This window comes from Erithacus rubecula (assembly GCF_903797595.1).
Source record: "Erithacus rubecula genome assembly, chromosome: 2".
NCBI lineage: Eukaryota > Metazoa > Chordata > Aves > Passeriformes > Muscicapidae > Erithacus > Erithacus rubecula.
Window position 1 is genome coordinate 47,328,880 of NC_136685.1, and position 16,928 is coordinate 47,345,807.

The 16,928-nt window shown below is 38.1% G+C and overlaps 1 protein-coding gene across 1 annotated transcript in view; it reads left to right on the forward strand.

Moving 5' to 3' along the window:
- The window catches only part of SLC35F1 (solute carrier family 35 member F1), a 217,380-nt gene that overhangs the window by 187,856 nt on the left and 12,596 nt on the right, over positions 1–16,928 (forward strand). Inside the window, exons 6-7 of the mRNA XM_079299316.1 lie at positions 3,427–3,479; positions 7,945–8,099. Coding sequence (XP_079155442.1) covers positions 3,427–3,479; positions 7,945–8,099 — 208 coding nt within the window. The remainder of the gene's footprint in view (positions 1–3,426; positions 3,480–7,944; positions 8,100–16,928) is intronic.

The following is a 16,928-nucleotide window of genomic DNA, read 5'->3' on the forward strand; positions in this document are numbered from 1 at the left end:
GTAGCCCTGCAAGATTGCTGCATTTGGTGCAGGTCTGTCACTGGTGCTCGTAAAAACAGAGTGACTTTTGATTATTAGTCCAAAACAAGTTGCTTCTTTACAGATCTAAGCTACTCTGCTTCTACGAACAGAGACTGATCAAAAAAATCACAGCCTGTCATTTCCTACTTCAATAGTTCTATTTTTTTTTTTTTTAAGCTAGAAAGCTTAATATATTTATCTGGGATCTTAACAAGTCTTGAAATTATTTGTATTACTAGCTGTCATACAAGAAGTTCCCTTTTAAAAAATATGGAATTTAGGAACATGTAGTATCTTTGACTAAAGCAGTTTTTTAATATGCTTGTGATTAAGCAGATACTAACATTCTGAGGACATCAAAGCAGTGCCCTTGTCTTGCTCTGTGTGTGTAACTGTCATGTAAATGTCTCATGTTCCAGAATTCAGTCGTAGTGCCATTACTCCCTCTTGATGCAGGCAGTTAGTCACAATTCAGGGTCTGTGAACTGTTCTGCTGGTGAGCATCTGGTTTTGGAATAAGTCATCTTTGTACAAAGAAGACATACCTGGAAGGGAACACTGAGAAACCATCTCTTTGCTGAAAGCCCCAATGTTTTCTATTCAACCTTTGGCTAAAATTCACTCCAACAGGTTTTTCTCCACGAGCCTCTGCAGTTTTTTAGTGATGGTGCTTTGCTCTTTCTTTGAAAAACTACTGGCCACTTTGGTGCAATATAGGACCTTTAGATCCTCTAAACTGAAGGAGTCTTAGACTGTAGCATAAAATAAACACACATAATGCCTCTTGTGCAGCAAAGGAGGAAGAACTAAGGTGTCAGGGGGAACAGTGAATTAATGAGTTGGCTGATTACCCAGACATGGTGGAAAGAGAAGTTTAGTTTGTTGATTGTGATTAAAGAAGGGAGGAAGAATAAGAGATTAGTTTACAAGAGCTGGGGATGTCACAATTACCCATCAAATGGACACAAGGTTATCTGATGGAATCACATAATCATAACATGGCCTATTTTCTAATGACCTCCTGAAGGTCATCAAGCTCCTACCCAAAGCTAGCTTCAAAGTTACATCAGGTTGCTTAGGAACTTGTTCAGTTGATTTCTTGGTGTCTCTGAGAATGGAGCTGCCAGTCATGCTAGGCAACCTGTTCCAGTGTTTGACAATTTTTTTTTCCATTGATATTTAATCAGTTTTCCACATTACAGCTTGAGTCCATTGTCATTCATCCTTTTGTTGTGCCCCTCCAAGACAAGTATGACTATCTTGTCTGTAGCTACCCACTGCATAGTTAAGGTGGAAAATTCATTGTTCTGTCCTCCTTTTTCCCCCAGCTTAGCCTCCTCTTCTTCACACTAAGCAAACCCTGCTGTTTCAACATCGCCTCTTACATCCTGTCCTCAACCTGCCTGACCATTGTGATGGAGCTGCACTGCACTCCCTTCAATTTGGTATTGTGTATCTTGTTCTGGACAGCTCACAGTACTCTAGTTGCTGTCTCACTAATCACATCCTTCAGCTTTCTGGCCAGACTTTCACTAATACAGCTCAGGATGCTGTTGCCCTCCTTTGCTCCAGGGACACATTGCTGACTTGTGTTCAGATTGATGTCCACCAGGACTCTAAGGTTTATTGCTGAAAAACAACTTTCTATCCAGTCAGCTCCCAGCCTGTACTGTTTCATAGTGTCACTCCATCCCAGGTACAGGAGTTAATACTTGCTTCTCTTGAACTTCATGAGGTTTCCTCTCATCCTTTTCTTTAGACAGCATTGCAGATAGTCCACCTATCTAGTCCATGCCTCTTGAAGCTCTAAAGATCGTTCGTTAAGGAAATCATGTTGGAAACCTTGCTAAAGTAACAGTAGGTTACACCACATCCTCTCATCCTTCCCTGTACTTTATTTACTGGTCCAGTCACCTCATCATAAAAGGCAGTCAGTTGGATCAGGTTTGCTCTTGAGAGCACTCTGCTGGCTGTTCCCAGTGACATTGTCTTCTTCATTTCCTGCAAATGGTTTCTGGGTAGATTTATTCCACAATCTTCCCAAAGATTAGCAAAAGGCTGGCCAGGCTATTCTTTTTGTTCTGTGTTAAACTGGATGTTGCATTTAGCTCTTTTCAGACATCAGGGACCTCCTCCAACTACCACAACCTTTCAAAATAGTGATTCCAATTCTTCAGTTCCTCTGGTATCACTAGATGTCCACTTCTGGCAAAGTTTCTCTCACCCCTCTTTGTTTCACAGATCATGAGGAATCACAAGCCATAGCATATTGTTTTATGCATCTTTTATATTGACTAAGCAATAATATGAATGATGTCTTCCTGTGTTTAAGTTATGTGAATTTTTTTTCCCAGACCAAGAGCTGTTGCAGTTTGTTTCCATTCTATTCTTCAGGATTTACTGATAAAAGAGACATACATCTTAGGCATGCAAAGACACCTATAAGAATATACTCTTACCATTCTGTACACAGTATTAGATTTTCCTCACATCAGCAGCAAGCAAATGACAATTTCCAGGATGCAGCTCTTTAGACTAGATTAATCTGGAAGTTGCTGAGCTCCTGTAGTTTTACTGTTAGACTTAGTCTTCTGCCTGCCACCTTTTCTGCCAGGTACTTTATTTTTCAATCTGTATAATTCCATGTTTTATACTTGTTTAAAATAGTGTCCCGACCAGCATGCAGAGTTCTATACAGCAGGATTTATCTGGAAATCACACAGATAGGGAAGCAGTTATCTGAGTGAAGACCTAGCTTGGGAGATATCTTATCTCCAAGGATCTATTTGCCTGGATTGGGAAGAGCTGAGTTGTTGCCACCTTAGAATTTTATGGATCTGTGACTTTGATGTTAATGTAAAGTGCAAGATTTGCAAGATACTGAGAGTGGACTTTTGCAGGTTTGCCCATCCTTTGCTTATTATCCTGACTCTCACTGCTGTGACTATTTGGTTTCTCTCAGTGTGCAACAAATCACAGTATGCCTCCCAAACCAGCCCATGATATCTATTCATTTTACACTGCAGAGCTATTCTGAAGTGTGAATAACTCAGATAGATGCATTATTAATAATTAACATCCAAAGCGTTCAGAATATTAAGTCAGAATAGTACAAGAGGATTGAGCATTAAGGGGAATGGACATGTAGAGCAGGTATATATAGAGCTGGAAATAAACCAGGGGAAATTGTATGCTATCACATCTGATTACTGCCCTGAAGATCTTTCAAATACATAGGCACAGGGATAATGCTAGAGTAGATTAGCATACTCTTGATTGCATTTGGTTCCTACAGAGATTTTTTGTTATAAGGTTATTTATGTTGTTTTGTCCAGCATTTGAATTGAATGAGTGGAAGTAATTTAACTTCTGTTCTTTTCCATCAAATTTTGCCTTCTCTTCTAGTGCAATCATGGAACACAAAGAGCTGTTGAAAGTCCCCTGGGATTGGCAAATAGGTAAGAACACATTTTAACTCATTGAAGGTGGTTGCTGAAGGAGGTGTGGAGACAGCCAATGATTGGAGAGGCAGGCACAGAGTTTCAGGGGAGCCAGTGCTTGTGACTTTTCCACTGATTTCTACCAAAGGTTGAGCTACATGCCTCATGCCTGTTCTTAAATGATCTGTCCTCCATTGTTGTGCTATGCATTCCTTACATGATTAGGTTAAGTGTACAACTGCTATAAGATAATCACTCAGGCAGCTGTGAAGTAAAACAATAATGGGGTTCCAGTTCTAAGATTCAATGCAACACTGGGGCAATAAATGAGGTAGTCATTAAGAGCCAAACCTTTCCAATGGAAGCCAAATAAAGAAAAGGGAACCTTATAAAATAACCTAAAAAAGTACTTGCAGTGCATATTATAGCCTCATAAATTCACTTCCAAGGGGAACATTTCTGTATGGAAGTGTTTCATTGCTTTCCAAATAGTTTTGGTGGAATGTAGCAGATGTGTCCCTTAGACAAGTTTTGGGAGCATCATGCCCAATGAAGCTGTAATGGTGGCCTGCCAAGCAGGGGATTGCATTTTCCCATTTCAGTTTGGAAGCTGAGTTTATGACTCCCTTCTAATTAGTCCAATGAATTATTTGTTTTAAAAGCAAATCGATATTTAGGGGAGTCCCTATAATGTCATAAATACTCTTTCAGTATTTATTAGAATAGAAGAAATAAAAGAATACTAGTAGCATAGAGCTTATTGATTGCATAGGATTCAAGCTTTGGCAATCCATTGACAATATCTCTTTACCTAGTTTCAGACTGAACATCAAAATGACAACTTGGAAGTGTGCAAAACCAACTGATTATGTGGGGAATCCCTCAGGGGAGGGGATACAAACTGCAGAATACAGTTGATTTCTTTAAACTTGGTTCACAATTTCCTTTTATCATCCTAAACCTTGATAAATACAGCACATTTTTCACTAACATTGCACCTAGAAATCTTGAAAATGTGATGGTTGAGCTGTAAAACCAAATGACAAATCAATTGAAAGTATCCATAGAGAAACACACTCAACTGTGTGGTATAAGTGTATTCTTTAATCTGGGATAATTAGCATCATTGCATCAGTGTTTGTTTGTATTTCATGAAAAGTAGCTTAGGGACATAATTAATCTGCTACTGATGGAACTGTCAGTGGTCATAGTGAACTAATCTACTATCCTTGTAAATGCCATATATACTTCCATGAGATTTCTGTTCAAACTCAGTATCCGTGAAATGTGCTGTTAAAATAAGGTCTTCATCTGTAATGCTGCCAAAGTGCCCCTGAAAGTTGATTGCTAATTCTGAAGAGTCCTTATGCTTCACAAGGCTGAGATCATCTTAGCAGAAGCATCATAGATATGTACTTGTTTTGTTAGAGCAATAATTGGAAATGTGGTGTAGTTGAACATGGATTAAATGGTGACAGTTCTGTAGTTCTTCCCTGGCTTCCACTGCACTGGTGTACTTTGCATTGCATTGGCAGTGATACAAGATTGTCAAAAAGTGATTGACAAATCTGTGTCAGGGAGTTCACAGCCTTGTCCTGGGTAGTTATCCACTGTGACAGACTCAGACCTGCAGTCCAGCAGAGTTAAATCATCAGCCTTCTGAATGGTGGAGGCAAAGTCACAGCAGGGATCCTAATAAATTACTCAAGGTGGCCTGTTGCCATCTGCCATAATTGTGCTTTTAAGATCAGATGAGCTACCTTTCAACTGATGCAAATGATTTTTGAATATAAAGATCTAAAGCCAATCTGTTATGTCTATCATGTTTAAAACAAGCTGTGGCCCTCCTGGTGTTAATTTTGGAAATTGCCCTGATACATATCATCATCTTCACACTTAGTGTGAATCAGTGTAGCTCTGTTTGAATCCTTGAAGGTTTAAGTTTTAATACTTGCTGACAATCAGACTAAAAGGAGGATGATTTTTAGTTTTGACTGAGTGGTTTCATTTGAGACTGTGACAAGTTTTATAGCAGTAGATGAAATAGTAAAAAATAAACTCACAACAGTTTTATTTAAGAGAAATGCCAGTTTGTAGCTCCAAGGGAGTTTCCTTTGTTACCATGGGTTTGAGTATTTCTGAATGGTCTTTGTTCCAAGGCAGTATGGAAGATCATAACTGATTCCATTTCATGCCAATTAAACAGTTGGTTTTGGAGTAAAAGCACAAAGGCAACATTCGTTCATTTTTGCACCATGCAACATTTAACCAGCTTGCTCAGGAACAAGACCAAAAGTTCTCAAGTCATGTTGGTCTTGGTAATATTAGGCTATTTTAGAGTGGTCCCTAGGGACAGATCCTGCCCATTTGTGTGAAGACACCAAGTGTAAAGAGAAATGGAGAAATACTGAGGGCCTGGGGCTCATTCAGCCTGTGGAATGAAGTTACCTACAAGGAGGTTGTCAAAAGGACAGAGCTGAGGTCTTCACAGAGCTGCATGGCAGAAGGGTGAGAGAAGAGGCTCAAATGGCAGATTCAGACTGGATAAAAGGAAAATCTTCACAGTGAGGACAGGCAGGCAGCAGAGCAGGTTGCCCAGAGAGATTCTGGAGTCTGCTGAGACTGCAGCACTAGTGGTGATTCCAAGGGTGCTGTTTGCACTGCATGGGTACCTGAGGAGGTGAGGCTTCAAGCTGTTGACTTAAAACATACTTTCAGTCTCAAAATTGTCTCTCTAAGAAGTGGTATCTGAAAATCATATGATGTTAATTTCACTTGTTTATTATCACCACTAAATGCCATCCAGCTGGTGGATATTACATGTATTTTTAAGCTGTAAATTAAATGCCACTTTATATTCACCTCTGCCAGGACAGCTACAGTTTAAGCAATTTTCCCCTGGAACTGAAATGCCCTTTGGAAAAGCAGCCTGTGAAACTGGCTGTCAAATAATGTGAACACCAAGGCAGCACCATAAAATTATACTGTAAGTTGAGTGCATAAACCAGCAAAGCTGTGTTAAATCCAGACAACCAGAGGCTTGGTGGACCAGCTGGTGATTTGCAGACTGTACTTCAACAGTGCTGGTTTTAGTGCCTGACCTGTTCTTTTTAAGCCTGGAAGAAAAGCTGGCTTAATGCTCCTGTATGCAAAACAATTTCCCAATGACCAAAAACTACACCCCTTATGGTGCAATTATTTGCCTGCTACAGAAGAGACTCAAAGTTTAAATAAAGCAGCTTTCAAGCACTGCCTAAAATATAATTCTGTTACCAGTATACAGTTTTTACCATGATTGTCCATATTCTGAATATAAGCCCAAGGTCCTTATCATGCCATAACATGTATGGATGCTGATAGTTTGTGTCTGCTGCATTTGTTTCAGTTGAATATACACTTCAGTTCATATGCTTCTAAAGAACTCAATCTGTCACAGCTGATTTTGTCCTTCAGATAGCTTTTCTAAAGAATTTTTAACTAAATGGATCCACAAGCAGATATATGGCCATTAAAGGGCCTTTTTTTTTTTTTTTTTTTTTTATCCTTTCTCATCCCTTTCAAGGACTTTGGCAATCCTATTTCTACAACTTTTAGTCAATAACATGTTTTGAAGAGTTGGTATGAGTCTAAATTTAGTCTCATGCACATATCAGCTGGGAATTCTGTAGCATACAGCAGCCTCAGAAATATCATTTGCATAAGAGCAGATGAATAAAGTGTTTGCTTGTTTTTTTAACTTCATATTGATTAATTTGCCTTGGGATTTATCAAGCAATAACTGAAGCAGTGAATTCTTTCCCAGTAAGTTATTTAGGTTTTTTAATTAATTTAGATTTTTACTGTAATGTATTTTTATTATATTAGTGTCTAACAATCTAATTTGTGTGAAGTGCTCTGTAAACATGTAGAAGGGAAGAGTTTCAGCTCACAGAAATTTTATTAAGGAAGGCAGAAAAATGGAGTAGAGGAAGAGAGGTGCAAAACTGTGAAGTGGTTTGTCAGTTTTGGTGGCAAAATAGGACTAGGACCTCTGACACTTCAGTGCTGTCCTCACTCATTCATCCATTTGCTCACCAACTCCTCTGCAAATAATTTTGTGTTCGCATTTTGGGTCCATTCTCAGAAAATACTGTGTGCTCCATCCAACTCAGCTGAACTCACTTGGTGTTGGGGACATTCAGCTCCTGCAGAGACTAGGTTTGATATGTTCAAATGCATCATTATGTCAAAGTCTGTGCTGGACATGAGGTAGTCACTGGTAAGACACCAAATTGTAACAACTCTGCTATTAAGGACATCCCAAAGGACCTCATGTCCAGTGTTGATATGCTTTTCACTCTCTATATATGTGTATATTATTAATTTGAATTTTTCTTTGAAAAAGCATTATTCTTTTTTTTCCTAAAAGCACAACCTTCTTCCTCCCAATAAAGTAATTTGTGCAGGCTGTAAGGTCACTTTGCTTCTTGTTTCTCTTCTGCAGGCTTGCTGTACGTTGGCTTTAGTGCCTGTATGTTTGGCCTCTACAGCTTTATGCCAGTGGTCATAAAGAAAACCAGTGCTACTGCTGTCAACCTCTCCCTGCTCACAGCTGACCTGTACAGCCTCTTCTGTGGATTATTCCTCTTCCACTACAAGGTATGTGGAAGTGAGAGATGTATTTGGGCAATGGCAATGTGCTTGAAGAAACATCAGTGCAGAACATGGAAACAAAAAAGGCCTCCAAGCTGTGCTAGATTTAACAATAAAAGTGCAAGTTGATTTTTTTACTTCAGGCTTCCTACACTAAAACTAATTTTATTTTATGATTTCTTGTTTTCTAAGAGAGGTCATTTGGTCTTTTTGTTGCAAGTTTTAAGATTTGAATACTTGTTCATCAGCCACTGTATCAATTATTTCATCTTACTTATCAAAGGTTACTTTCAATTGCTGTGAACAGACCTAAGGTAGCAGCATGAAGAGAAGGACTTGTCAAAAATTCCCAGAGTTTTTTTTTGCCTGGGAACACGGTTGTTTCATTCATATTGATTCTGAATTTATAACTAAATTGTTCATAAATTACACCTTTCTCTTGGCTATACCAGTGGCTTTCCTCTTACTGTAAATGCCACAATGTGCAGCATATTTGTGTTCAAGTTAAACTGTGACCTCCCAGGTCCCCTAATATTTAAAACACCATGTTGTACAGGACCATATTTGACCTCAGTTATGAGGAATGGCACGTCATTATTCACAAGTATCCCCCCCACCAGTGTCCATCCTGTGAAAATAACATTGCAGTGCTGGAAGCAATTGATTTCTACCATCATTTATTCATAGGAGGGAGGCTACTTGATAGCTAAATAGTGTTAGGCAAAATAAAGCCTTTCTGAGTGTGTAATCAATTCAAATCAGATTTTATTACAGTAATAGTACCTGCATGCATCTGAATGAGACAGTGAAAGTTCAAATCTTCAGAGTCCAACACAAAATTGTCATCACTGTCTTTTGTTTTGGTTTCGTGGCTTTGAGAATTTTTCAGGCTCAAGAAAAGCAAGAATAGAAACAAAAATTTGATGAAAACACAATGTAGGGGTTGCCTGATGCTTTGCACCTCTGTCTCATATTGTTTCACCTTTCTGCCTCATGCTTCAAACCTAAAGTGTTTGACATTCAAAACTGTTCTCTCCTGTTAATAGCACTATGTGATACCCCTTAGACAAATATATTTGGTGGTGTTAGTCCACTGTTTCTAAGAAAAGTTACTAAATTACACAATGAAAAATAAATGTTATTCTGAAAACAGTGGTGGTGTACTAGCAAAATTAAACTTCTGTAGAGGGGAAGACTCAAAAGGCAGCAGAGGTTGGACAGCTCTGTGCTCAGCATTGCTCAAACCTAACAAAAAGGGCAGATTGGCAAACACAAACTTTGAAGTCCAGACACTTTAAAGGCAAAAGGGGCATTAAAGGTTTAATTTCTTCCCTGTGTCTAATTGTTGGATACATTAGCAGAGCCAGAAAGGCAGAATTTTCAGCTTTACTGACCCATATCTTCCTACAGTAAGTGCATGTCAGCTCCCATCCATAATGGCATCTTGGTCTCCCTTCAAGACCTGGAATAAGTGCTCAAGAGTAGAAGAATCAGAACTGAAAAGTTTTCTGGTTGAAAGCATCTGTCTCAACATCTGTCTTGGTAAACTGGTAAAGTTCCACAGTTGAAGTAGTTGATGGTCCCCTCTGCCCCTTGCTCTAATTGTTAGAAAACTGAAAATCTCCTGTGGTTACTGTATATATCATGCTGTTGCTTTCATAAACACTTACTAGACAGTTACTTAAACCTGTTCAGGTTTTTTACCTCCACTGCTGTCCTTGGAAGACTTCCAGAGCATTACTTCTCCAGCAGTTACAAACCTCCTTATTTCCAGCATAAATTTACTTGTGCCTGGTTTTGGTCCATTTCTCTTTCTACCAAGAGTATCCATTAACACCCCCATGGCCTTTTACTCCATTGGTAACTCCTACTACCAGTAGAGAGGAATCATACTGTGTCTCAGCCCTTAGTTCATTAATCAAAGCAACCCCTTGTCTGCACCCCATCTGGTTGGATTTCATCCTGCCTGAGACAGCCCCCCAAGGTCCTGGTTCCTCCAGCACCTGGTGCAATGCTTTTTCACTCTGTTTCTCTACTTACCCCACAGATAGCAAGCCAGCACTGACATTTTTCATCACTGCATTTCTTTTGTAATTTATACTCATCCTGCAATCCATACAAGTCACATGTCTCTCCTTTGTTCTTCCCTGCTGAAATGTTGATAAGGAGAGGACCTTTATCAGGGTTTGTGAAAGGACCTTTACCCGAAATGCAGCATCAACTTCTCAAGCTGTCAGTGTCTCCTTTCACACCCTTCAAACTTACATTGCAGAAAAAAATTGAAGAGATTGCAAAGATCATGTAGATTTAAAAGTCCACTTAGTTGTTTGGTTTCTTCTTTAGTCACCATGTTTTTGTCTGTAGCCAGATGACCTCCTCCTTTTCTTTTTGTTTTGTTATCAGGTATCATTTTATCTAAGGAAGCAGAACTGTGAAATGTGTGACTTGTACTCAGTAATGAAGTCTAATATGTTGGCATGAAATGATCTGAATTAATTCCCCTACTAGGACTGTGTACATTTGTTTGTTTCATATCTTTTAAAGAGCTGTTTTTTTCCTAGCCCAGCTGTACATCTCCTGCAGCTCCTGATTTTTTCTGCACTGACCAATGGGTACAGCCCCACTTCACTGAGAAGCAAATGGGTTTGTGCTGAAGTAAGATCAACTGAGTGGTTTAATGTCCCTTGAAGAATATCATTTTATGAGGCTTTCAAGAAACATTTGTGATTTTTCCCTGTGCTGCTACTTTTTTTGTCACTAGACAAGCTTATCACACCTATAGCAGTAGATCTATTAAATTAATGCAGGAAATCAGTTTAACTGAGCTTTAGAACTTTTGAAACCAAACTGAAGAGAAGATTGTCATTGAGGTGTTTTGATTCATTAGCATTTCATTTTTAAATGATACAGCCTTGCAACTTCATTGCTTGCAGGACATGAGTGAGCTTATAAACAGCTGCACCACATGCCTATCTTCTTGGCACACTGAACACTTCCCAGGCCCATGGAAGCTGAAAATTCTGCCTGTTAACTTGACACAGTTCTGGTGATATATTTTTAATTCAAGATGTTAATTGTTCAAAATTTTATTGTATTGAAATGTAAAAATATATAGCTTTCAATTGGAGACAGTTTACTAGATTGTAATGCATCATTCTTAAAAAAAGTTCTTGCATCCCCCTGCTATTTTTTTAGTTTTTCTCTAATTGATAATTGATTTCAGATATTCCAGCAGATGGAGAAATACATCAGGCCTCTTTGGTAGCTGGATATCCACCACTGTCATAGCATTTAAGTATGCAAAACCATATCTTCGATTTTTAATTTTTTTTTTAAATTCTCACCATATTGAGATGTGTTATACAATTTTTAAGTCCAAAACTTTCCTAGCTGTCTGTTCTCATTTTACCACCTTCTTAGGCACAAGTTACAGGACTGTCCTTGGCCATTCTTTATTGTGGATACATGGACCCCAGTGGTGCTAAAAAGTTCAGGGCCACCTCTCCGGGTGCACAGAGTTAGAATTTTTGTATAAACACAAGGACATTTCTTCTTAGTGTTCTTTTTTACATTTTATTCTCAGCTATAGCTCTTTTGTTATGTAACTTTTAGACTTATTACTTTTCCTTTGCAAGCACTGTGTTGTCTTTAGCCTTTCTGAGCAAATTAGGTTCTCACTAAATAATCTAAACAGTTTATTTTATATTTTCCAGCAGCTAGAGCACGAATACTGATTGTGTTCTGGACCAGCAGGTTGAGTCACACTATATTATATCATTACCTAGCCAGCCAAGCACAATCAATTATATTATGCCTTGGCAAATTCAGTCATGACTTTATCCAAGACTCAGCTATAAAAATTCAGAATTTCTGGATTTAGTAGCAATTCCCAAATGAAGGAAATGCATATATTTAATAATGAATCAGGGAAGTCATGTATCTTGATTTAGAATCTCGGAGAGTATCTGTGACAAAGGACCTGGATACACAGATAAACCTGATACTCAAAACCTTGCAGGACCAGAAATCTGAAATTGTGCTACTTGAAACCTCATTTGCTGATACTCAGGGTATTTCTAAAAATTACTTTCCAATGCTAATTCTAACAGTATCCATCCAATGGAAGTGAGCAGATGACTGTCTTCCCATTACATCTAGAAACAAGCCATGAAGCTGGGGGTGAAGAGAGGGTGAAGGTTGGGGAAAGGGGCTTCCAGGTTCTCTGTCTGCCAGCACAGATCCTAAGCAATGCCTGTGAATTTGGGATTTGCATAGTCTTTACTGTACTGAAAATTTGAACCTTGCTAGAAATATGTATTGAAGCCAGTGTGAGCTTTTCTGCTGTTTTTGGTGCACTTCAGTTCATTTTACTAAATTAGGAAAGCCTGCCACTCAAGGGATAATCTTTTTAAAATTTCACAGTTTCATGACTTTGCAGATGAAACCTTATTTTTTTGACCTTGACTCTGTATGCTTCAGGCAGTCCTGGATTTTGTTGGAGCAGGATGGATACTAAGTCTGTGGTTTGATAGCAGGAGTTAAATAAAATTGGTTTGGTTTGGGGGAGGATTGTTTATTACTTTGATTTTTATTTGGCAGCCATCCATAAACATCTGAGAGACTTTTCCCAAACCTCTGACACAAGTGAGAAAATACTTCAGTTTATGTTCTCACCTTTTTTTAAACTTCCCTGCAAGTATAAGCTGAGGTCAGTAAAACCCTATTCTTTGCTTGTACTGTTAGGAAACTAACACCTACCTACTTTAACTTTGACAGTGCAGTTGTCAGTGGTGCTGTCAGTGGTGCATCATTATTTCTAGTGAAGCAGGCAGTGCAGGCTAAAAAACTGGGTTTTACACTATCACTTTCTCAGTCATAAACTTAAAGGTATTTTCCTGATTAAATTTGGCATGCAAGCTGCTTGATCCATAAACTTTCTGTTTTAATGGAATTTAGTCGCACAGGGCTTTTATCCTTGTCAATACTTCTAAGCCTGTGATAATAATGAGGGTAAGTAATATTACCAGTTAATTCTTTATGACATTGGTAATGTTGAAAAAACCTATGTTCATGTTTCCTTTTCTTTGCCAAAGTACTAAATTTCTTAAGGTGGGAATCCCACTCAGCATCTCTGCTCCCATTAAGCTGAACTGTCTGCATGCCTCTCATCTAAAAAGCATCATTTTCAAATTTCTTTAAGTGTATTTATTTCAGTGATCAGCTGTTTGAACTTCTTCCTCCAAACTATATACAATTAGAAAATAGTTTGGTGCCTATATTTAAAGAGCTGCCTTGAGGTGGAAAGGAGTTAGGTGTGTCTTTGATCACACAAATTCCTGTGACAGAAAGGGCCCCATCCACTCACCCTTTTTGTGATGGTGCAGGATGGCATACAATAAAAAAGCTATGAAGTGAAATTACAGAAGAGAGTAGAAGCTGGAAAACTAAATGCCTCCCACCAAGATATTGCACAGCCTGACAGATTTTTAACAACACAGCACAGATGTGGCAGCTTTTTCAAAATACTGCATTTTAAAAAGGATGTCTTCCTTTCACAGTGCTATCTTGCAATAGATTCATTAGTTGCAATGCCTGAATAGTGAAACATGGACACTCACTCTTTGGAAGCCATCAAGAAGGGTGTAAATGATGTGGCATTCGTATTGCAGAAGTTATGATAAAAGCTTCGATTTCAAATGTATTTTTTCAGACACTAGCTCATCATAAATGTCAAGTTTTTTAGCTTGTTTTCAGTGCCTTTAGCTTGGGATTTTTTCATTTGGGCTCATGTTGAAAGACTGCACACAATAGAAATTATTTGAAGCTTTCTAGGAAAATGCATTTTTGTTGGAAATGTCTAACTATCAAAACAGAAATGTTATTTTGATCTTAGAATACTCCAAAGTACCACCACCACCCCCATTTTATTGTGGGTAACTTCTGAATCACATCTTTCTATGTCTGAGTGTCACACCTGCCTGCATACCTCAAGAGTTAAAACATAAAATTTATGGAATTAGTGAAGAAATTATTAGGGAATTGTACAGAGATCTATTAAGTATACCACAAGAGTACATTGGGAAGTGTAATTGTTACAATCTGAAGGAAGTAAATAGCTTTTAATTCCTACCCAGTATGAGAGTTCAAACATATTAAGTGAACTCTTCCTGTTATTGGAATTAACTCTTGGATGATAAATCTTCAACAAAACCATATTGATTTTAAAGGTGCTGGTGGATATGGGCTGAAAAAGGAAATCTGGAGGATCACAGCAATAAAGACACATAATATCAAAGAACCAGAGAATGGATTGCAAACTGCAGAGAGCAAAAAATATTGTAGCAAATAACCATCTTTTTCTTTGTCACAAGAAAAAGTGCAGACAGAAAAAACATAATGAAGTCATCCTATCTAAAGAGATGGATCTTACTGACAACATACTTTTTCTAAATAATGCTCAATGTCTATGAAAGCAAAGACCAAGAGTCTAAGTTTCGTAATTACTTGTGGAGGAAAAAATCAGCATAAATAAAAACCTTGGCATTTCCCAAGACAAGTATCTTTTTTAAGACAAGGGCATACAATGAATGTGCTGAGTTACATATCTCAGCAATAATTTGCAACCCAGGAGAAAAAGAAAAAAAAAAAAAAGCAATGAATTAGCAAGGCAGCAGTTGCATTCAAAAGCTTAAACAAGGTTCAGCAACTGAAAATCTACAAGACTTTGAAATTATGATTCTTTGACGTGGATGCCATTTTCACCTTTGTATAAGGAAACAAAGACTAGCAATTACTCTGAGATGTCATCATTCTGTCACAGAATCATCTTTGAAAGAAAATGCTAAGAGTTAAATGCAATAATTTCATTATAAATTTGGAGATTTGTTACAGAACTGGGTAAACTTTATGTCAAGGAATGACCAGAAAAGAAAGTAGAATATTTAGGAAGTGTGCACAGAATTATGTGTGGCCTACAAATTTTGCCTTGGTCTATGAGCTGCCAGGAAGGAACATACATTAAATCTGTTTTGGTGTACGACTGGATTGAAGTGCTTATTCTAGTTGTGCCTCCTACCAGCCAAATCAGTCAATGCTACAGACACAGAGGGTTACAACATTCACACCAGCTTCTCTTTCCTACCAGAATGGAGGAATGGATCAACACACAAACCAAACATCAGAAAACATCACTTTTACATGGTTTCAATCTAAGCAGTGGAGTATTTTATTAGCTTCTAGAACATCTACCAAAAACATCTTCTATTTGTCTAAACTCCCCCTTCCCACTAAACTGGAAGCTTTCAAAGCCATAGTATGGGATAGATGCTTGACATCAGCAATGCTGACAAGCAATTTTATTAGCTGGACTAAACTTCTGGAATTATTCCCACCACCTACATGAGTTAAGTTTAGCAAGGAACACTTAAAAGGCTCATGATGAATCTGAAGGAGATTTTTAATAGTTTTAACTAATAGTAATCTGAATTTTATATCTTAATGACAAGAAGACAACTTGTAGGGAACTCCAGATGCAACTGGACAAGCCATCTGTTTAAAAAATAGTTAGAAATTAACAGAAAACAGAGAATCACAGAAGAAAGCTAATATTGTGCAGGTAAAAAAGAGGAGTGAAGTCTAATTACTGTAAAAGATGAACCAAGCTTGGCAATGTAGAAGAAAGTGAAACAAGTAGCAAAAAATTCTTCTTTTATATTAAGAGAAGAAATAGTTTTGCTGTGCAAGGACAATGCAGGCCAAAATTAAACAACTTTTCACTTTGCACCAAAACAAAATTGGGACCTTCTGTCATATTCAGGAAGTACAAGAGGTAAATGTGAAGACAATGCACCATCTTTAATATAAATGGAAATTGCTATGTCAGAAATAGAAACAGAACAGAATAGTCTGAATACTTCAAATTTTATATGGAGTAGAAAATAAAATCAGAAGTAGACATAATTAGGGACATGGAGATAAATGGAAAATTGGGTGAAATGCAAGCTGGTTCACAGAAGACAGATAATCCCATCTAAATCTGGTGTCCATCTGAAATTTAACAGACTTTTGTAGGGAGAAAGTCAAATGGTAGATCTAATGTGCAAGGTTCTTGAACAGTGAAGCACAGAAAATTATCAGTTAAGCTAAAGAGCGGGATTAGTGATGAAAAGACTGGAAGCCAGGTGAGAAACTGGCTAATGAGGATAAAGGACAAGGCAGTGTGCTGAGAGTGAAACAGCATGCTCGAAGGAACTCGCTGATGGAGGTCCCAAAGAGTTGGTGTGAAGACCAGTCTTGTGTAGTGACTGTAGTAATAGATTTGGCACCCTCAGTAGGAAGAAGAATTAGAATAATCAGGCAACTAGAACTGGCTGACATTGAGAAATGCTGTGAAGCACAAAGTGCAAGGCAGTGTCTGTGGCAACAGATGGGAAGAATTTGAGCACGGTTCTGACAAAGCTGCTTCCAAATGAGTCTGTCTAGGTATTTCTGGTATTGATGGAGAAGTGCTAATGCCATAGGACAGGACAGATTGCCATCTCAGGGACAGCACTTTTCTAGCTGCAGCTATAGGCTTTTTTTCTGTCAGCTCAAGAGCATCAAACAGAGCTTTTTCTCTTACCTGCTCCAAAGCCTTGACAGAGTAACCATGTGGCCCCTAACAATGCCCTGAACATGCAGATCCCTAAAAATCTTTATTGTATGTGACATAGCTTTGATGGGTTGGGAGGGACTATGGAACACATATGAATTAATCTATAAATTCACAGGGAGAAAAGGAGAATTATTTTATCTAATGTTACAGGAACATATGAGTGGAAACTGAGAATGTACAGA